We start from the raw sequence: 22947 nt of genomic DNA, 5'->3' as shown, positions 1-22947 counted from the left end.
ATTTAAGCATACAAAGGGACATAGGGAAATAGGGACAGAGAAAGCGACTTTGTTTTATACTATGTAGTGATGATGATATATCATTACCCTAGCGGGCCTAGACCAACAGGAGCGGAGCCGCGAAGCGCAGCTAGTGTATTCAAATAAGTGTAAAATGATTGGAACAATAATAACAAAATATAAAAGTGAAAATAATCAATTTAAATTGAAGTTTGCCGAACATTTATTAAAAGCTGAGACGCATGTCACCATAACAGTATTATACAACAAGGTCTTATGCTCTACTATTAACAGTAATAACAGTATAAGTAATTAAGTAGTATACAGAATTTATCAGAATAATAAAAAAAATATGAGATATATTAATCAATGTTCTCTTGTATACTTTATCTACATTTATCATCAGGATTTACTGTCAAAAATCCATACTTAAAACATAAAAAAAAAAATACAAATTCGTGCGAAATAATAATAATCAAGCTCTAATTGAGACGTATTGTTCAAAATTGCAAGGCTCATTTGTTTTCTTTTATTAAAATGATATTATTCTACAATGATCAATATTTATTTAAGTGCTTTGAAAATTAAATTGACGTAAACTTATAGTTGAATCTTGTAAACAATTTAAGTATAAAAGGGGTCCTCAATCAGAGTGAAGGCATCAGTTCAGCGACAACTCTCAAAAAATGAGAGTCGCATTCTTCGTGATCCTGTGCTGCGCACTGCAGGTAAGCAACATTTTTATTAATAGGTAAATATAATTTCTTTTAATTTTGGGTTGTAGCTACCCAAATATTTAAATAATTTGGAAAATCCAAAAGTGCACGCCTCATAATTTTTTTTTAATAAATATTTATTAATTATTATTTTTGTTTATTTAATAACAATTAAACCACATCGAATCAGACCCTGAAAAATGAAAGGGTTCTATTCCTGAGCATACTGAAGCATAAGAGAAAAAAAAAGACTCGATTAGTAAAGTATTTCGGTCGCTATCGTGTTAACAAGAAAAAGGATCCGCACATACAGACACACGGACGTCCAAGACAGAACTTTTTTAAACTGTTTTTTAACTAGTTTAAATAACAAAAATGACATCAAAAATATCATGAACGTTAAAAATAGTGTTTTTTCTTAATATGTGTGTGTATGTATTATCTTACAAGTGCAATGTATGATACATAAAGACATTTTAAGTTTGAAAAATCAGATGTTTTGCGCGAAGTGACAGTAGTACCCACCTCAACGCTTCGCTTATGAGGCGTGCAATACACTTGAAAATGTTTATTGGTGGATTATAAAAATGGAACTAAGTATGAAGTTCCAAAGTACCACAAGAATTTTGTTAAATGTTTGAAAATGTATTGAATTTTGAAACCCTATTACTAAAACTTTGCTGTCCGTGCTCCGTTTGTCTTTCCGGCCATCTCACCAGACTCAAAACCGTCATAGTTAGTTGAAATTTTCAAACGCGATGTTACTGTTGCTGCTGTAGATAATAATAACAAAATTTGTAATTGGACGGAACATTAGAATGATGAGGTTCGATTAATTTATCTCCGCATGTACCTATTAAAGGCATAAAAGTGTTAAAAAAACAAAGATAAATATTGTAGTACTAGATTTCCGCCCGCGGCTTCGCCCGCGTTTGCAAAGGAAAACCCGCATAGTTCCCGTTCCCGTGGGATTTCCGGGATAAAAACTATCCTATGTGTTAATCCAAGTTACCCTCTATATGTGTGCTAAATTTCATTGTAATCGGTTCAGTAGTTTTTACGTGAAAGAGTACCAAACATCCATACATCCTTACAAACTTTCGCCTTTATCTATCTTATATATAAAAATGAATCGCAAAATGTGTTGGTAAGCGCATAACTCGAGAACGGCTGAACCGATTTCGATAATTCTTTTTTTATTATATTCCTTGAAGTACGAGGATGGTTCTTATCATCTTATGTAGAGAAAACGTAAATATGTACCACGGGCGAAGCCGGGGCGGACCGCTAGTAATATATAAATATAAATATAATCTTCTTCTTATATATAAAAATGAATCGCAAAATGTGTTGGTAAGCGCATAACTCGAGAACGGCTGAACCGATTTCGATAATTCTTTTTTTATTATATTCCTGGAAGTACGACGATGGTTGTTATGTAGAGAAAACGTAAACATGTACCACGGGCGAAGCCGGGGCGGACCGCTAGTATATAATATATCTATATTAGATTCTTATACAGTGCAACCTTAATATAACGTACCTCAATATAACGATTTCCTCGATTTAACGAATTTTTCGTAATCCCCTTGAATTGTCCATAAGATTCAATATAAAAATATATCCCTTTACATGACGAACATTTTTTGCGAACCACCTCTTTATAACGAATTTTTAACTATCAAGAAAAGTATAAATACCTCTAATTAACGAATTTCGTCAACCCAAAACCTTTATATAAAGTTCAAACCAATGTAATGATTCTTAATCTCATAGTATGTGATTCATGTTGCGACAGGTTTCGACATGCTTTTGTTCGTAAAACGATCATTTTTGTTTAATTTAAATTGGAAAGTAATGTGAACACTGCTGCTCGTCACTATTGTTAAAGATTCAAGTTGAAATGGATCAGAAACGTAAAAGACCTCTTTATAACGAATTTGAGACCAACCTAACCTCAACATTACGAACCTCAGTTCAACGAATTACTTGATATAACGAATATTTATTTGTTCCCTTCAGATTTGTTATATCGAGGTTGCACTGTACTAGGCAAAAGTTATTTAGTAAAGTTTTAACAGGTTTTAACTGTTTCCGTTGAATGAAAACAATATGTAAATAATAAATTATTTTCATTTTCAGTATGTTACTGCAGATGCAATTGACGATGCATTGTCAAATGAAATCAAATCAGGCAGACTAGAGACAAAGAAATTTAATGAAACTGATGAATTTGAATACGACCAAACCGGAAACGTGATCGAGAGATCGACAACGACAAAAGAGTACGAAGCATTTGGAGATATAGATAAAGATGTGACTGGAGATGACGTAAAGGTTAGAACTCTCGTCATTAAAACAGACGCATCCGGACACGAAACTATATGGGAAGAAGATGTTCTTATTAAAAAGAAAGGTCAAACAGGATCATCTGCTGAAGCTGAAACTTCTGCTGCTTCATCATCAGCCAGTTCAGTACCAGCAGGAAACGGATTGGGTGCCGGTTTGTATAGAGCAAACGGTTTGAACGGTCTTAATGTTCAACAAAGACCCGGTGCAAACTCAGCAGCTGCTGCCGTAACCCCCGCAAGTGCTTCTGGTCTCGGAAATGCAAGAGGAAACATCGTCATTAACAACAACGGAGGCGCTGGTTCAGGATCAAGCGCTTCTGCCGCTAGCTCTACTGCTGGATCTGGAAACGAAGGGCCATACAACTCATTGAGTGGACAGGCAGCAGCAGGCCCATTGGGTAAATTCTTGCCATATGGCAATCAAGAACCTACTATGATTCTTAACAACAATAGAGGCTCTGGCTCAGGCGTATCTGCCTCAGGCGCTGCATCTGCTTCTGGATCACAGGGAAACAGATTGGGTGGACTTAATGGCGCCGGATCCAACGGAGCCGGATTCTATGGATCAAACGGCTTAAACGGTCTTAACGGTCAACAAGGACAAGGTGCAAGCTCAGCAGCCGCTGCAGCTGCCGCCTCAGGAGCTTCTGGTCTCTATGGTGGTGCCTATGGATTGGGATCTTCTGGCCTCGGTTCTGCAGGAGAAGAAAACATTATTATCAACAACAACGGAAACTCTGGTTCATCAGCCTCGAGCTCGGCTGCTGCTTCTGCTCCTGGATACGGTCAATTCTTGCCCTATGGCAATCAAGAACCCACTATCATTGTGAACAATAACGAATCTGGATCAGGATCTGCTGCTGCTGCTTCCGCATCATCAGCTGGTTCGGGTGCTGCAGGAAACGGTTTGAACGGCCTTATCAGCCAACAAGGACAAGGCGCAAGCTCAGCAGCCGCTGCCGCAGCAGGTTTTTCTGGAAATGCAGGAGAAGACGTCATCATCATTAACAATAATGCTGGCTCAGGCTCATCTGCCGCAAGTGCTGCATCTGCTTCTAGATCACAAGGAAACGGATTGGGTGGACTTTATGGTGCCGGATCAAACGGAGCCGGATTCTACGGATCAAACGGCTTGAACGGTCTTAACGGTCAACAAGGACAAGGTGCGAGCTCAGCAGCCGCTGCCGCTGCAGGTTCTTCTGGAAATGCTAAAGAAGATGTAATCGTCATTAACAATAATGGAGGCTCTGGCTCAGGCGCATCTACCGCAAGCGCTGCATCTGCTTCTGGATCACAAGGATATGGTTTGGGTGGACTTTATGGCGCAGGATTAAACGGATTGGGTGGACTATATGGCACCGGTTCAAACGCAGCCGGATACTACGGATCAAACGGCTTAAACGGTCTTAACGGTCAACAAGGACAAGGTGCAAGCTCAGCAGCCGCTGCAGCTGCCGCCTCAGGAGCTACTGGTCTCTATGGTGGTGCCTATGGATTGGGATCTTCTGGCCTCGGTTCTGCAGGAGGAGAAAACATTATTATCAACAACAACGGAAACTCTGGTTCATCAGCCTCGAGCTCCGCTGCTGCTTCTGCTCCTGGATACGGTCAATTCTTGCCCTATGGCAATCAAGAACCCACTATCATTGTGAACAATAACGAATCTGGATCAGGATCTGCTGCTGCTGCTTCCGCATCATCAGCTGGTTCGGGTGCTGCCGGAAACGGTTTGAACAGCCTTATCAGCCAACAAGGACAAGGCGCAAGCTCAGCAGCCGCTGCCGCAGCAGGTTCTTCTGGAAATGCAGGAGAAGACGTCATCATCATTAACAATAATGCTGGCTCAGGCTCATCTGCCGCAAGTGCTGCATCTGCTTCTAGATCACAAGGAAACGGATTGGGTGGACTTTATGGTGCCGGATCAAACGGAGCCGGATTCTACGGATCAAACGGCTTGAACGGTCTTAACGGTCAACAAGGACAAGGTGTAAGCTCAGCAGCCGCTGCCGCTGCAGGTTCTTCTGGAAATGCTGGAGAAGATGTAATCGTCATTAACAATAATGGAGGCTCTGGCTCAGGCGCATCTACCGCAAGCGCTGCATCTGCTTCTGGATCACAAGGAAATGGTTTGGGTAGCCTTAATGGCGCAGGATTAAACGGATTGGGTGGACTATATGGCACCGGTTCAAACGCAGCCGGATACTACGGATCAAACGGCTTGAACGGTCTTAACGGTCAACAAGGACAAGGTGCAAGCTCAGCAGCCGCTGCAGCTGCCGCCTCAGGAGCTACTGGTCTCTATGGTGGTGCCTATGGATTGGGATCTTCTGGTCTCGGTTCTGCAGGAAGAGAAAACATTATTATCAACAACAACGGAAACTCTGGTTCATCAGCCTCGAGCTCCGCTGCTGCTTCTACTCCTGGATACGGTCAATTCTTGCCCTATGGCAATCAAGAACCCACTATCATTGTGAACAATAACGAATCTGGATCAGGATCTGCTGCTGCTGCTTCCGCATCATCAGCTGGTTCAGGTGCTGCAGGAAACGGTTTGAACGGCCTTATCAGCCAACAAGGACAAGGCGCAAGCTCAGCAGCCGCTGCCGCAGCAGGTTTTTCTGGAAATGCTGGAGAAGATGTTATCATCATTAACAATAATGGAGGCTCTGGCTCAGGCGCATCTGCCGCAAGCGCTGCATCTACTTATGGATCACAAGGAAATGGTTTGGGTGGACTTTATGGCGCAGGATTAAACGGATTGGGTGGACTTTATGGCACCGGATTCTACGGATCAAACGGCTTAAACAGTCTTAACGGTCAACAAGGACAAGGTGCAAGCTCAGCTGCCGCTGCTGCAGCAAGTGCTTCTGGAAATGCAGGAGATGATTTTATCGTCATTAACAATAACGGAGGCTCTGGTTCATCAGCCTCAAGCTCCGCTGCTGCTTCTGGTCCTTCCGCTCCTGAATACGGTCAATTCTTGCCCTATGGCAATCAAGAACCCACTATCATTGTAAATAATAATGAATCAGGATCAGGATCATCTGCCGCAAGCGCTGCATCTACTTCTGGATCACAAGGAAATGGATTGGGTGGACTTTCTGGCACTGGATTAAACGGAGCCGGATTCTACGGATCAAACGGCTTGAACGGTCTTAACGGTCAACAAGGACAAGGTGCAAGCTCAGCAGCCGCTGCCGCAAGCGCTGCATCTGCTTCTGGATCACAAGGCTACGGAATGGGTGGACTTAATGGCGCCGGATTAAACGGAGCCGGACTCTACGGATCAAACGGCTTGAACGGTCTTAACGGTCAACAAGGACAAGGCGCAAGCTCAGCAGCCGCTGCCGCAGCAGGTGCTGCTGGATCACAAGGAAATGGTTTGGGTGGACTTTCTGGCACTGGATTCAACGGAGCCGGATTCTACGGATCAAACGGCTTTAACGGTCTTTACGGTCAACAAGGACAAGGTGCAAGCTCAGCTGCCGCTGCTGCATCAAGTGCTTCTGGAAATACAGGAGATGATTTTATCGTCATTAACAATAATGGAGGCTCTGGTTCATCAGCCTCAAGCTCCGCTGCTGCTTCTGGTCCTTCCGCTCCTGAATACGGTCAATTCTTGCCCTATGGCAATCAAGAACCCACTATCATTGTAAATAATAATGAATCAGGATCAGGATCATCTGCCGCAAGCGCTGCATCTACTTCTGGATCACAAGGAAATGGATTGGGTGGACTTTCTGGCACTGGATTAAACGGAGCCGGATTCTACGGATCAAATGGCTTGAACGGTCTTAACGGTCAACAAGGACAAGGCGCAAGCTCAGCAGCCGCTGCCGCAGCAGGTTCTTATGGAAATGCTGGAGAAGATGTTATCGTCATTAATAATAATGGAGGCTCTGGCTCAGGCGCATCTGCCGCAAGCGCTGCATCTGCTTCTGAATCACAAGGAAATGGTTTGAGTGGACTTTATGGCGCAGGATTCTACGGATCAAACGGCTTGAACGGTCTCAACGGTCAACAAGGACAAGGCGCAAGCTCAGCAGCCGCTGCCGCAGCAGGTGCTTCTGGAAATGCAGGAGAAGATGTTATCGTTATTAACAATAATGGAGGCTCTAGTTCATCAGCCTCTAGCTCCGCTGCTGCTTCTGGTGCTTCTGCCCCTGGATACGGTCAATTCTTGCCCTATGGCAATCAAGAACCCATTATCATTGTAAATAATAATGAATCAGGATCAGGATCATCTGCCGCAAGCGCTGCATCTACTTCTGGATCACAAGGAAATGGATTGGGTGGACTTTCTGGCACTGGATTAAACGGAGCCGGATTCTACGGATCAAACGGCTTGAACGGTCTTAACGGTCAACAAGGACAAGGTGCAAGCTCAGCAGCCGCTGCCGCAAGCGCTGCATCTGCTTCTGGATCACAAGGCTACGGAATGGGTGGACTTAATGGCGCCGGATTAAACGGAGCCGGACTCTACGGATCAAACGGCTTCAACGGTCTTAACGGTCAACAAGGACAAGGCGCAAGCTCAGCAGCCGCTGCCGCAGCAGGTGCTGCTGGATCACAAGGAAATGGTTTCGGTGGACTTAATGGCGCAGGATTAAACGGAGCCGGACTCTACGGATCAAACGGCTTGAACGGTCTTAACGGTCGACAAGGACAAGGTGCAAGCTCAGCAGCCGCTGCCGCAGCAGGTGTTTCTGGATCACAAGGAAATGGTTTGGGATCTTCTGGCCTCGGTTCTGCAGGAGGAGAAAACATTATTATCAACAACAACGGAAACTCTGGTTCATCAGCCTCGAGCTCCGCTGCTGCTTCTGCTCCTGGATACAGTCAATTCTTGCCCTATGGCAATCAAGAATCCACTATCATTGTGAACAATAACGAATCTGGATCAGGATCTGCTGCTGCTGCTTCCGCATCATCAGCTGGTTCAGGTGCTGCAGGAAACGGTTTGAACGGCCTTATCAGCCAACAAGGACAAGGCGCAAGCTCAGCAGCCGCTGCCGCAGCAGGTTTTTCTGGAAATGCTGGAGAAGATGTTATCATCATTAACAATAATGAAGGCTCTGGCTCAGGCGCATCTGCCGCAAGCGCTGCATCTACTTATGGATCACAAGGAAATGGTTTGGGTGGACTTTATGGCGCAGGATTAAACGGATTGGGTGGACTTTATGGCACCGGATTCTACGGATCAAACGGCTTAAACAGTCTTAACGGTCAACGAGGACAAGGTGCAAGCTCAGCTGCCGCTGCTGCAGCAAGTGCTTCTGGAAATGCAGGAGATGATTTTATCGTCATTAACAATAACGGAGGCTCTGGTTCATCAGCCTCAAGCTCCGCTGCTGCTTCTGGTCCTTCCGCTCCTGAATACGGTCAATTCTTGCCCTATGGCAATCAAGAACCCACTATCATTGTAAATAATAATGAATCAGGATCAGGATCATCTGCCGCAAGCGCTGCATCTACTTTTGGATCACAAGGAAATGGATTGGGTGGACTTTCTGACACTGGATTAAACGGAGCCGGATTCTACGGATCAAACGGCTTGAACGGTCTTAACGGTCAACAAGGACAAGGTGCAAGCTCAGCAGCCGCTGCCGCAAGCGCTGCATCTGCATCTGGATCACAAGGCTACGGAATGGGTGGACTTAATGGCGCCGGATTAAACGGAGCCGGACTCTACGGATCAAACGGCTTGAACGGTCTTAACGGTCAACAAGGACAAGGCGCAAGCTCAGCAGCCGCTGCCGCAGCAGGTGCTGCTGGATCACAAGGAAATGGTTTGGGTGGACTTTCTGGCACTGGATTATACGGAGCCGGATTCTACGGATCAAACGGCTTTAACGGTCTTTACGGTCAACAAGGACAAGGTGCAAGCTCAGCTGCCGCTGCTGCAGCAAGTGCTTCTGCAGCAGGTTCTTATGGAAATGCTGGAGAAGATGTTATCGTCATTAATAATAATGGAGGCTCTGGCTCAGGCGCATCTGCCGCAAGCGCTGCATCTGCTTCTGAATCACAAGGAAATGGTTTGAGTGGACTTTATGGCGCAGGATTCTACGGATCAAACGGCTTGAACGGTCTCAACGGTCAACAAGGACAAGGTGCAAGCTCAGCAGCCGCTGCCGCAGCAGGTGCTTCTGGAAATGCAGGAGAAGATGTTATCGTTATTAACAATAATGGAGGCTCTAGTTCATCAGCCTCTAGCTCCGCTGCTGCTTCTGGTGCTTCTGCCCCTGGATACGGTCAATTCTTGCCCTATGGCAATCAAGAACCCATTATCATTGTAAATAATAATGAATCAGGATCAGGATCATCTGCCGCAAGCGCTGCATCTACTTCTGGATCACAAGGAAATGGATTGGGTGGACTTTCTGGCACTGGATTAAACGGAGCCGGATTCTACGGATCAAACGGCTTGAACGGTCTTAACGGTCAACAAGGACAAGGTGCAAGCTCAGCAGCCGCTGCCGCAAGCGCTGCATCTGCTTCTGGATCACAAGGCTACGGAATGGGTGGACTTAATGGCGCCGGATTAAAGGGAGCCGGACTCTACGGATCAAACGGCTTCAATGGTCTTAACGGTCAACAAGGACAAGGCGCAAGCTCAGCAGCCGCTGCCGCAGCAGGTGCTGCTGGATCACAAGGAAATGGTTTGGGTGGACTTAATGGCGCAGGATTAAACGGAGCCAGACTCTACGGATCAAACGGCTTGAACAGTCTTAACGGTCAACAAGGACAAGGTGCAAGCTCAGCAGCCGCTGCCGCAGCAGGTGTTTCTGGATCACAAGGAAATGGTTTGGGTGGACTTTCTGGCACTGGATTCAACGGAGCTGGATTCTACGGATCAAACGGCTTAAACGGTCTTTACGGTCAACAAGGACAAGGCGCAAGCTCAGCAGCCGCTGCCGCAGCAGGTGCTGCTGGATCACAAGGAAATGGTTTGGGTGGACTTAATGGCGCAGGATTAAACGGAGCCGGACTCTACGGATCAAACGGCTTGAACGGTCTTAACGGTCAACAAGGACAAGGTGCAAGCTCAGCAGCCGCTGCCGCAGCAGGTGTTTCTGGATCACAAGGAAATGGTTTGGGTGGACTTTCTGGCACTGGATTCAACGGAGCCGGATTCTACGGATCAAACGGCTTAAACGGTCTTTACGGTCAACAAGGACAAGGTGCAAGCTCAGCAGCCGCTGCCGCAAGTGCTGCATCTGCTTCTGGATCACAAGGCTACGGATCGGGTGGACTTTATGGCGCCGGATTAAACGGAGCTGGACTCTACGGATCAAACGGCTTGAACGGTCTTAACGGTCAACAAGGACAAGGTGCAAGCTCAGCAGCCGCTGCCACAGCAGGTGTTTCTGGAAATGCAGGAGAAGATGTTATCGTTATTAACAATAACGGAGGCTCTGGTTCATCAGCCTCAAGCTCCGCTGCTACTTCTGGTCCTTCCGCTCCTGGATACGGTCAATTCTTGCCCTATGGCAATCAAGAACCCACTATCATTGTAAATAATAATGAATCAGGATCAGGATCATCTGCCGCAAGCGCTGCATCTACTTCTGGATCACAAGGAAATGGATTGGGTGGACTTTCTGGCACTGGATTAAACGGAGCCGGATTAAACGGAGCCGGATTCTACGGATCAAACGGCTTGAACGGTGTTTACGGTCAACAAGGACAAGGTGCAAGCTCAGCAGCCGCTGCCGCAAGCGCTGCATCTGCTTCTGGATCACAAGGCTACGGAATGGGTGGACTTAATGGCGCCGGATTAAACGGAGTCGGACTCTACGGATCAAACGGGTTCAACGGTCTTAACGGTCAACAAGGACAAGGCGCAAGCTCAGCAGCCGCTGCCGCAGCAGGTGCTGCTGGATCACAAGGAAATGGTTTGGGTGGACTTAATGGCGCAGGATTAAACGGAGCCGGACTCTACGGATCAAACGGCTTGAACGGTCTTAACGGTCAACAAGGACAAGGTGCAAGCTCAGCAGCCGCTGCCACAGCAGGTGTTTCTGGAAATGCAGGAGAAGATGTTATCGTAATTAACAATAACGGAGGCTCTGGTTCATCAGCCTCAAGCTCCGCTGCTACTTCTGGTCCTTCCGCTCCTGGATACGGTCAATTCTTGCCCTATGGCAATCAAGAACCCACTATCATTGTAAATAATAATGAATCAGGATCAGGATCATCTGCCGCAAGCGCTGCATCTACTTCTGGATCACAAGGAAATGGATTGGGTGGACTTTCTGGCACTGGATTAAACGGAGCCGGATTCTACGGATCAAACGGCTTGAACGGTGTTTACGATCAACAAGGACAAGGTGCAAGCTCAGCAGCTGCTGCCGCAAGTGCTGCATCTGCTTCTGGATCACAAGGCTACGGATCGGGTGGACTTTATGGCGCCGGATTAAACGGAGCCGGACTCTACGGATCAAACGGCTTGAACGGTCTTAACGGTCAACAAGGACAAGGTGCAAGCTCAGCAGCCGCTTCCGCAGCAGGTGTTTCTGGAAATGCAGGAGAAGATGTTATCGTTATTAACAATAACGGAGGCTCTGGTTCATCAGCCTCAAGCTCCGCTGCTACTTCTGGTCCTTCCGCTCCTGGATACGGTCAATTCTTGCCCTATGGCAATCAAGAACCCACTATCATTGTAAATAATAATGAATCAGGATCAGGATCATCTGCCGCAAGCGCTGCATCTACTTCTGGATCACAAGGAAATGGATTGGGTGGACTTTCTGGCACTGGATTAAACGGAGTCGGATTATACGGATCAAACGGCTTGAACGGTGTTTACGGTCAACAAGGACAAGGTGCAAGCTCAGCAGCTGCTGCCGCAAGTGCTGCATCTGCTCCTGGATCACAAGGCTACGGATCGGGTGGACTTTATGGCGACGGATTAAACGGAGCCGGACTCTACGGATCAAACGGCTTGAACGGTCTTAACGGTCAACAAGGACAAGGTGCAAGCTCAGCAGCCGCTTCCGCAGCAGGTGCTTCTGGAAATGCAGGAGAAGATGTTATCGTCATTAACAATAATGGAGGCTCTGGCTCAGGCGCATCTGCCGCAAGCGCATCATCTGCTTCTGAATCACAAGGAAATGGATTGGGAGGACTTTATGGCGCCGGATTAAACGGAGCCGGACTCTACGGATCAAACGGCTTGAACGGTCTTTACGGTCAACAAGGACAAGGCGCAAGCTCAGCAGCCGCTGCCGCAGCAGGTTCTTATGGAAATGCTGGAGAAGATGTTATCGTCATTAACAATAATGGAGGCTCTAGTACATCAGCCTCTAGCTCCGCTGCTGCTTCTGGTGCTTCTGCCCCTGGATACGGTCAATTCTTGCCCTATGGCAATCAAGAACCCATTATCATTGTAAATAATAATGAATCAGGATCAGGATCATCTGCCGCAAGCGCTGCATCTACTTCTGGATCACAAGGAAATGGATTGGGTGGACTTTCTGGTACTGGATTAAACGGAGCCGGATTCTACGGATCAAACGGCTTGAACGGTCTTAACGGTCAACAAGGACAAGGTGCAAGCTCAGCAGCCGCTGCCGCAAGCGCTGCATCTGCTTCTGGATCACAAGGCTACGGAATGGGTGGACTTAATGGCGCCGGATTAAACGGAGCCGGACTCTACGGATCAAATGGGTTCAACGGTCTTAACGGTCAACAAGGACAAGGCGCAAGCTCAGCAGCCGCTGCCGCAGCAGGTGCTGCTGGATCACAAGGAAATGGTTTGGGTGGACTTAATGGCGCAGGATTAAACGGAGCCGGACTCTACGGATCAAACGGCTTGAACGGTCTTAACGGTCAACAAGGACAAGGTGCAAGCTCAGCAGCCGCTGCCGCAGCAGGTTCTTATGGAAATGCTGGAGAAGATGTTACCGTCATTAACAATAACGGAGGCTCTGGTTCATCAGCCTCAAGCTCCGCTGCTACTTCTGGTCCTTCCGCTCCTGGATACGGTCAATTCTTGCCCTATGGCAATCAAGAACCCACTATCATTGTAAATAATAATGAATCAGGATCAGGATCATCTGCCGCAAGCGCTGCATCTACTTCTGGATCACAAGGAAATGGATTGGGTGGACTTTCTGGCACTGGTTTAAACGGAGCCGGATTCTACGGATCAAACGGCTTGAACGGTGTTTACGGTCAACAAGGACAAGGTGCAAGCTCAGCAGCTGCTGCCGCAAGTGCTGCATCTGCTTCTGGATCACAAGGCTACGGATCGGGTGGACTTTATGGCGCCGGATTAAACGGAGCCGGACTCTATGGATCAAACGGCTTGAACGGTCTTAACGGTCAACAAGGACAAGGTGCAAGCTCAGCAGCCGCTTCCGCAGCAGGTGCTTCTGGAAATGCAGGAGAAGATGTTATCGTCATTAACAATAATGGAGGCTCTGGCTCAGGCGCATCTGCCGCAAGCGCATCATCTGCTTCTGAATCACAAGGAAATGGATTGGGAGGACTTTATGGCGCCGGATTAAACGGAGCCGGACTCTACGGATCAAACGGCTTAAACGGTCTTTACGGTCAACAAGGACAAGGCGCAAGCTCAGCAGCCGCTGCCGCAGCAGGTTCTTATGGAAATGCTGGAGAAGATGTTATCGTCATTAACAATAACGATAACGGAGGCTCTGGTTCATCAGCCTCAAGCTCCGCTGCTACTTCTGGTCCTTCCGCTCCTGGATACGGTCCATTCTTGCCCTATGGCAATCAAGAACGCACCATTATTGTGAACAATAACGAATCTGGACCAGGGTCATCTACCGCATCTGCTTCTGGATCACAAGGAAATGGATTGGGTGGACTTTCTGGCACTGGATTCAACGGAGCCGAATTCTACGGATCAAACGGCTTGAACGGTCTTTACGGTCAACAAGGACAAGGCGCAAGCTCAGCAGCCGCTGCCGCAGCAGGTTCTTATGGAAATGCTGGAGAAGATGTTATCGTCATTAACAATAACGGAGGCTCTGGTTCATCAGCCTCAAGCTCCGCTGCTACTTCTGGTCCTTCCGCTCCTGGATACGGTCAATTCTTGCCCTATGGCAATCAAGAACCCACTATCATTGTAAATAATAATGAATCAGGATCAGGATCATCTGCCGCAAGCGCTGCATCTTCTTCTGGATCACAAGGAAATGGATTGGGTGGACTTTCTGGCACTGGATTAAACGGAGCCGGATTCTACGGATTAAACGGCTTGAACGGTCTTTACGGTCAACAAGGACAAGGTGCAAGCTCAGCAGCCGCTGCCGCAAGTGCTGCATCTGCTTCTGGATCACAAGGCTACGGATCGGGTGGACTTTATGGCGCCGGATTAAACGGAGTTGGACTCTACGGATCAAACGGTTTGAACGGTCTTAACGGTCAACAAGGACGAGGCGCAAGCTCAGCAGCCGCTGCCGCAGCAGGTGCTGCTGGATCACAAGGAAATGGTTTGGGTGGACTTAATGGCGCAGGATTAAACGGATTCAGTGGACTTAATGGTGCCGGATCAAACGGATCTGGATTCTACGGATCAAACGGCTTGAACGGTCTTAACGGTCAACAAGGACAAGGTGCAAGCTCAGCAGCCGCTGCCGCAGCAGGTGCTTCTGGAAATGCAGGAGAAGATGTAATCGTCATTAACAATAATGGAGGCTCTGGTTCATCAGCCTCTAGCTCCGCTGCTGCTTCTGGTGCTTCTGTCCCTGGATACGGTCAATTCTTGCCCTATGGCAATCAAGAACGCACCATCATTGTGAACAATAACGAATCTGGACCAGGGTCATCTGCCGCATCTGCTTCTGGATCACAAGGAAATGGTTTGGGTGGACTTTATGGCGCCGGATTAAACGGAGCCGGACTCTACGGATCAAACGGCTTGAACGGTCTTTACGGTCAACAAGGACAAGGCGCAAGCTCAGCAGCCGCTGCCGCAGCAGGTTCTTATGGAAATGCTGGAGAAGATGTTATCGTTATTAACAATAACGGAGGCTCTGGTTCATCAGCCTCAAGCTCCGCTGCTACTTCTGGTCCTTCCGCTCCTGGATACGGTCAATTCTTGCCCTATGGCAATCAAGAACCCACTATCATTGTAAATAATAATGAATCAGGATCAGGATCATCTGCCGCAAGCACTGCATCTACTTCTGGATCACAAGGAAATGGATTGGGTGGACTTTCTGGCACTGGATTAAACGGAGCCGGATTCTACGGATCAAACGGCTTGAACGGTCTTAACGGTCAACAAGGACAAGGTGCAAGCTCAGCAGCCGCTGCCGCAGCAGGTTCTTATGGAAATGCTGGAGAAGATGTTATCGTCATTAATAATAATGGAGGCTCTGGCTCAGGCGCATCCGCCGCAAGCGCTGCATCTGCTTCTGAATCACAAGGAAATGGTTTGGGTGGACTTTATGGCACCGGATTCTACGGATCAAACGGCTTGAACGGTCTTTACGGTCAACAAGGACAAGGTGCAAGCTCAGCAGCCGCTGCCGCAAGTGCTGCATCTGCTTCTGGATCACAAGGCTATGGATCGGGTGGACTTTATGGCGCCGGATTAAACGGAGCTGGACTCTACGGATCAAACGGCTTGAACGGTCTTAACGGTCAACAAGGCCAAGGTGCAAGCTCAGCAGCCACTGCTGCAGCAGGTGCCTCTGGAAATGCTGGAGAAGATGTTATCGTCATTAACAATAATGGAGGCTCTGGTTCATCAGCCTCTAGCTCCGCTGCTGCTTCTGGTGCTTCTGCCCCTGGATACGGTCAATTCTTGCCCTATGGCAATCAAGAACGCACCATTATTGTGAACAATAACGAATCTGGACCAGGGTCATCTACCGCATCTGCTTCTGGATCACAAGGAAATGGTTTGGGTGGACTTTATGGCGCCGGATTAAACGGAGCCGGACTCTACGGATCAAACGGCTTGAACGGTCTTAACGGTCAACAAGGACAAGGCGCAAGCTCAGCAGCCGCTGCCGCAGCAGGTGCTGCTGGATCACAAGGAAATGGTTTGGGTGGACTTAATGGCGCAGGATTAAACGGATTCAGTGGTCTTAATGGTGCCGGATCAAACGGAGCCGGATTCTACGGATCCAACGGCTTGAACGGTCTTAACGGTCAACAAGGACAAGGTGCAAGCTCAGCAGCCGCTACCGCAGCAGGTGCTTCTGGAAATGCAGGAGAAGATGTTATCGTCATTAACAATAATGGAGGCTCTGGTTCATCAGCCTCTAGCTCCGCTGCTGCTTCTGGTGCTTCTGCCCCTGGATACGGTCAATTCTTGCCCTATGGCAATCAAGAACGCACCATCATTGTGAACAATAACGAATCTGGACCAGGGTCATCTGCCGCATCTGCTTCTGGATCACAAGGAAATGGTTTGGGTGGACTTTATGGCGCCGGATTAAACGGAGCCGGACTCTACGGATCAAACGGCTTGAACGGTCTTAACGGTCAACAAGGACAAGGTGCAAGCTCAGCAGCCGCTGCCGCAGCAGGTGCCTCTGGAAATGCTGGAGAAGATATAATCGTCATTGACAATAATGGAAGCTCTGGCCCAAGCGCTTCTGCATCTTCTTCTTCATCCGCAGGAAATGTTTCTCCCAATTCTCCTTTAGTTAACTCATTTGCACCATTTGTAAAGCAAGAACCTCAAATTGTTATTATCAATGAAGAAAATCCAGGAAGTGCATCTTCATCTTCATCATCTTCGTCATCCTCTCCCCAACCTCTTGATGCATTTGATGGATTTAATGAGTCTGGACCTCTGTATGTACCTTATTACCAAAAGGGACCTCAAGTAGTTGTTATCAATGAAGGTGGTTCAGGGCCAAGTGCATCCGCATCTGCTTCTAGTTCAGCATCTTCATTCGGCCGCGGTAGAGGGCGTATACGTCAAGCATGTCAATTATCTCGCCGCCAATTCATCATAAGAGTCGGCAGAAAGGGAGCTTGCGCAGACTGTTAATCAGCCTATTTTTTAATATTTACTTGTTTAAATTAATATGGATACATCTATGAATTTTTAATAAATTTGAGACTTGCATCAAGATTTTTTCTTTCTTTTTATTCCTAGTATTACCTTTACAATATATATAGTTAGACACATTAATTTATGTTTTGATGCTCATGATTAGGTACATGATTAGGTTTTTAAGTCTAACATAACTAACAAAGGAGCTAGTCTAGCATACAACTTGTGTTATATTGTTAATGGTATAGATAATGAATAGGGAATTTATAAGATCTTCAGCAATTATTATCTAACATAAAGTTGCAATGTGAGAGTGAGTATCAAATAAATTTATTGCTCCATCTAATTAAATCAATTGATCATAACTAATAAAGTTATTTAGGAAGAAAGGAATAAGTAAGTTTTATAAATGAATATTAAATAGGTAAGTATGTACATTGTACATATTATAATTTTTAAAGTGTAGGTACCTAAGTTTGATTGAAAACGCTAATCTTAGGTTATGGTGGCAATTTTTCTAATACAATATATTATTTTTATAATGATACTCCGTCCCAATTGGTTTAACAAAAATTTAGCAATAATAACGAAAAAAAAGCCAACTAGTTAAGGAGGATAGTTATTACTTATTAGTAATGTTATCATAGGGCTAGGTCCCTATACATACATTGTCAAATAAAGTACAAAAATCTTAACTTTAATGAGAAAATAGACTCTTTAAATCACATGTTAGATGATGTTAACCAGAAAAATTATATAGCTCAAAGACAAATAAATGAATAAGTACCTAGATATTTAACACAAGAGACAGGCTACTTTATATAGGTAGCTAAGCAATGAAAATATTGAATGCTTTCAGTCTCTGACCAAATATGATGTTCAATGGGTAATGAACAATCATTTAGATTCCAATTATAATCTACTTACATTTTTTTTGATTTATCACTAATTTTATCACTAAAAACTAGGTACTTACAAACATGTAGGTATGTAATGATATCATAATATCTATTATATTATAATTTTAATTTATAATAATTATGATTAATTTGATATTATATGATAAAAGATATTACCTATAATTTCACAAGAATTTCACTGAAATACACATTTACACACATACCTACTCAAACAGTCAACTATAGGTACATTATTTTTTTGTAAAATGTAAGTATAAATACTTGTGTAAAATAAACACTAGAAAATATCCTATTAGGATGTTTTTTGATTAAAATAAGTATATCCCAGAACGGTAACATATATTTTTCAGATTATTATAAAATAAATAAAATAATATTTATTTGCAATAAAAAAAGGTACCGGTAAAACCTGCTAGCTTTGCCAACGGTTGCAGACTTTGCCATAGCCAACTTCTGAGGGAAAAAGTGTAGTCACATCTTAATATCAGTTTTTTGTCATTTATGCATGCCTGTATAGTAAAATTTATGAGTTAAATGGCAACACCGAATGAGATGTGGCAACCCAGCTTGTTTTTGAGATGTCATTTTCGGCGGTTAATTTTTTCGAATGTTGGCGGTATGAAACTTAGTGCTCCGGAACTTTTACAAAAACAAACGGGAAAAGCATTGCCTACGTAAGTATTTTTTTGATATTATGTTAACATAATGTTCTTTAGCTAAATAAAAGCTGATTTACTGTGCTACAAGCTACCTTTACTTCGCAATTGGTATTGGTAAATTCAACAACCCCAATCACAACGTCTGTGATGGTGACTTTGCCATGTTTTGTTGGAGGTTAGGGCTGCCACAAAATTTCTGATGAATATTTTAATTAAATTGTCATTGTAAGTACCTACTGACTGGTGAAAAAAAAATATAAATAGTTAGGTAGCCAGGTATGAAATACACAGTGCATGTGCTTAAATGAAGGTTGTTTTACAAAAGGTATTTATTTATTTAATTATTTATTGCACACACAAAAGAAATAGAGACACATAAAGTACAGCTAATAGGAAATAATGTGTACAAACGGATTTTAAAACTTGATTGGATTGGTTCCTATCAAGTTTAAAATAACAACAATTTTTATATTCAATCAAGATCATGTAAATAAGAATTTGTCATTGTTTAAATCTTTTAGGAATGTCGTGTAATGTGTGATATTAAAAAAAAGTTAGTTAGTTTAATGAATACTATTTTTTTTGTTTTATTATGTAAAACAATTCAAAGTTAAGAAACTGACTAGAAGTAATTGATTATGTTTTTTTTTTACTTTTACTAAATTGTTCCTACTACCAAAACATTTTTATTGGACAACCCTAACCCTAACTTCTTCTTATATAGGAAATATTTTGGAAAGGTTGGTGAATTTGCCACCTTCTTAGAGAGTTAAATAATTACCAGTGCTAAATAATATAAAGTTTTTACTTTATTTTACGGGATATAGGAAGAGTGCAAATATATTACTTTTTAACCTCATAAACTCCAAAAATTTCATTTTTTCTTTCATATGGCAAATTTACCAGAAGTGACAGCTAACTTTGCCATAATTGTTTTTATGCTTAAAATATTATAATTTACAAAAATGAAATAGATATTTAGTAATAATGTAAATTTTCATGAAATTTACTACGTCTAGGTGCAGGTTACTCATTACGTTTTCATACAATTATATTTTTTTAAAGCGAATCAAACTTTTTGACACATGAAAAAGTGGCAAAGTAAGCAGGTTTCACGGTACCTACTTTATTTATGTAACTAAGTAAATACTTTTATATTCACTTATCCATAATTTGGCACCAAAAATAGCTACGCTACGATCAATTTAATTACGTATACCTACTTATATTTTATTATCATGGTATTATTACAGTATTACAATAGGAAATTATATTGTAATACTGTTGCATTATCATAGACTCTTAATAGGTATATGTCTGTGGGTATTATCATAATTAATTATCTACATCTAGGTAGTTAGGTACGTAGGTAATCAGCCCGTTTAGGAATTGGTTTTCTTCATTCTCATATTTCTAGGTAATAGCTAGGTGTAATGTTTTAGAAAGGACAAATATGTGAGACAAATGAACACAAAATTTTCGTACCTAGATATGTACATAAGTACATATCAATATTGTAATAAATCTCTGATACATACCTATATACCTGCTTTGCCGCCACAGACCAAAATACCAGTGACCAGTGTTTTCCGCCTCTAATTTTCAATTAATACGAGTTGTATACCTAAACGAGAGAGAGACACAAAAAGTAAATAAATAAATAAAGCCCAATTAATGCATTTTAAATGCATTAATAGTAGAAAATTAAGATGAGGATCGTGATTTTTAGCGTTCCGAACTTCAAGAGGATCACTAATTTTTTATCCATCAGAGCGTCTGAGCCCTGAGGACTGAGACTCTGAGCACAGGCCACCCGGCACCCGCCACAGATTACAGAATCTTGAAATTTGTGGTTAAAACTTCAAACCAAAAGGTCATATAGCACAGATAAAATATTATAATGGCTTGTAAATTCATTAGGCAACATTTAAAAATGAACGCCATCTATCGCATTTTATTTGAAGTGATTAATAAATCGATGTTAAGGCTTTCATTAGTATAGTTGAATGCCGCAAGATGGCGTTGTAATAAATTTGGTTAAGCGCCATCTAGAGTGACATGATATTTATTGATTATATACTTTTACTCGGCGCAATCTTCGTCAAGAGATGGCGCTATATAAAAAAGTAAAAATAAATAATAATTAACTTTTACAAACAGCTGGAAAATTATTATATATCACGATGGAATGTATTAATTTTTTATTAATGTTTTTTTTTTAAATAATTAAAATTTTATGTCATATTTTTCAGTGATGACGAAACACATCTCGTAACAAATTTCAAGGACTAGCATTCCGCCTGCGGTTTCACCCGCTTCCGCTGTGTTTAATACTTAACAAATTTTACATGCATACCAATCCTTCATCATTCTATTTAGTTAGGTATTATTTAGGTATTCAAAAACAGCATAAAAATCCGATGCATATTTTAATCAAACTTACACAGTCGGGTCAAAAATCTAAATGAAGTAAAATTATATTAAGGCTTTTCAGAAATAATATCTTCGGAAAAATATAAATAATAATAAATTTATCCCAATATTGTTTCACAGCTTTAATATTACACTTGCTTTCCGCCCGCGACTTGGCCCGCGTTTTCAAAGAAAAACCTGCATAGTTCCCCTTCCCGTGTTATTTCCGGGATAAAACCTATCCTATGTGTTAATCCAAGTTACCCTCTATATGTGTGCTAAATTTCATTATAATCGGTTCAGTAGTATTTGCGTGAAAGAGTAACAAACCAATACAAACACACACACACAACACACACACACACCCACACATAAAAACGCACACACACACGCAGGTATAATTTTAAATTTTTAATAACAATAAACTTATGTCGTTCTCACTACCTAACCAGAAACATTTGAATTATGTGAAACATATTTTTGTAATTGTATTTTGGTTCCGACTTCCGAGGGCGGGGACCTGCAGGTGATCTGTGATACCCTTGTGATACCGGTTATAAAACCCATTTCAGACACTAGCTCCTCCAACTCCAGCTAATTGTTTTATAATTTTTTTATGCATGTAGATTAATGTGATTGGGAATTGTGAAGAGGAATAAATAAATGATTTGATTTGACTATGGGCCACTATAGGCCACTAAATGGCCACTATGTGGCCACTCTCTGCCACTAGGCCACTATGGGCCACTACGGCCCACTCTTCCTCCCTGCCACACTCCCTCCCTGCCACTCTCCCTCCCTCAATAATGCCTGAAGCTCAAACTCAAAAGGGAAATAAATGTCCACTTATATCGAATATTATTCAATCAAAAGGAAACGCTAGCTAGCTACGACAAAGATAAATGCTGCTGCAACGCTAGTAGTCAACCTGATAGCATATCGCTCCTTTTTCTTTTTGATGAAACAAATTTGAGATGAGCAAATATTATACTCAATAGATTTAACGTTATAGAAGTAGATTCGGATGATGTCGTAATAGGACCCGGTGGTCGTCCTCGAAAACCACAAATAAAAGCTCCAAAAGAAGTTTGTAATCGACGAGGTTGTGTACATTGTGTACAATAATAAATGATTAATTTAAAAGAATAAAAAATTCACATTAAAAACTTTTGCTAACACTAAAATTTTTTTTTTCAAATTTCACTTTTCAAATTTTGCCGCCCTAGAAAATTTGCCACCCTTTTGGCACTAGCCCCGACTGCCCCTAGTGTAAATCCACCACTGATTGTACCAAATTTCATCCAAATCAGCTGAGGTGTGAAGACCATACAGATAGAGATATAGGTTCGCATTTATAATATTGAGTTAGAATCTTACAGGATTATTGTACTAAGACGACTCAGTGTTACATCTTGCTAGCGTATCATTTATCACAATAGATTGGTCAAGATGTCTATCCAAAGGGCTACCAAGGTTAGAAATGTTTAACATCAAATAGACAAATCATAGAACCGGTTCACTGACCCCTTGATCTCATTTATGCAAATAAAAATAAATTTATGTGAGAATTGGTATGACCGTTGCCCTCAAGACATTTATTCCTCAAGGAGCTGTCGATGGACATGGTTTTAAAATTGTTTTTAAACTGTTGTTTTAGAAAAATGTGATGAAAAGAGGAGTGAGTGGTTTTTTATTTTGATTTTGATATAGCCGAATTGTAGTCGATTTTAATGTTTCAATTGTTAGTGTAGTGCTTGTGTGTTTTTGGAATAAATAAAGGTGAGTATAAAAATTTAATTACTACTCAAATCTTAATTAGGTAACTTGGAAAAAATTGTATGAACTTATTTAGGTACCTACCTACCTACTTGGTAAAGACGTTTCATTATAATTAAAGTTAAA

The 22947-nt window shown here is 43.2% G+C and overlaps 1 protein-coding gene across 1 annotated transcript; it reads left to right on the top strand.

Annotated features, from left to right (window-relative positions):
* The first annotated feature begins 675 nt into the window (after positions 1–675).
* Positions 676–17132, top strand: LOC149900508 (uncharacterized). Its single transcript, XM_090112701.1, has 2 exons — positions 676–728; positions 2859–17132. The coding sequence occupies exons 1-2, from the start codon at positions 687–689 to the stop codon at positions 17046–17048; spliced, it is 14232 nt and encodes a 4743-aa protein (XP_089968827.1). The 5' UTR covers positions 676–686; the 3' UTR covers positions 17049–17132.
* The last annotated feature ends 5815 nt before the right edge of the window (positions 17133–22947 follow it).

The sequence above is a fragment of the Colias eurytheme genome, chromosome 18 (genome assembly GCF_061535395.1).
Source record: "Colias eurytheme isolate Ceu_HAF_F1 chromosome 18, ilColEury1 Martin Lab GWU primary, whole genome shotgun sequence".
Lineage (NCBI taxonomy): Eukaryota > Metazoa > Arthropoda > Insecta > Lepidoptera > Pieridae > Colias > Colias eurytheme.
Note: the sequence above shows the minus strand (reverse complement) of the source record. Positions and strands in the feature narration are given on the sequence as shown.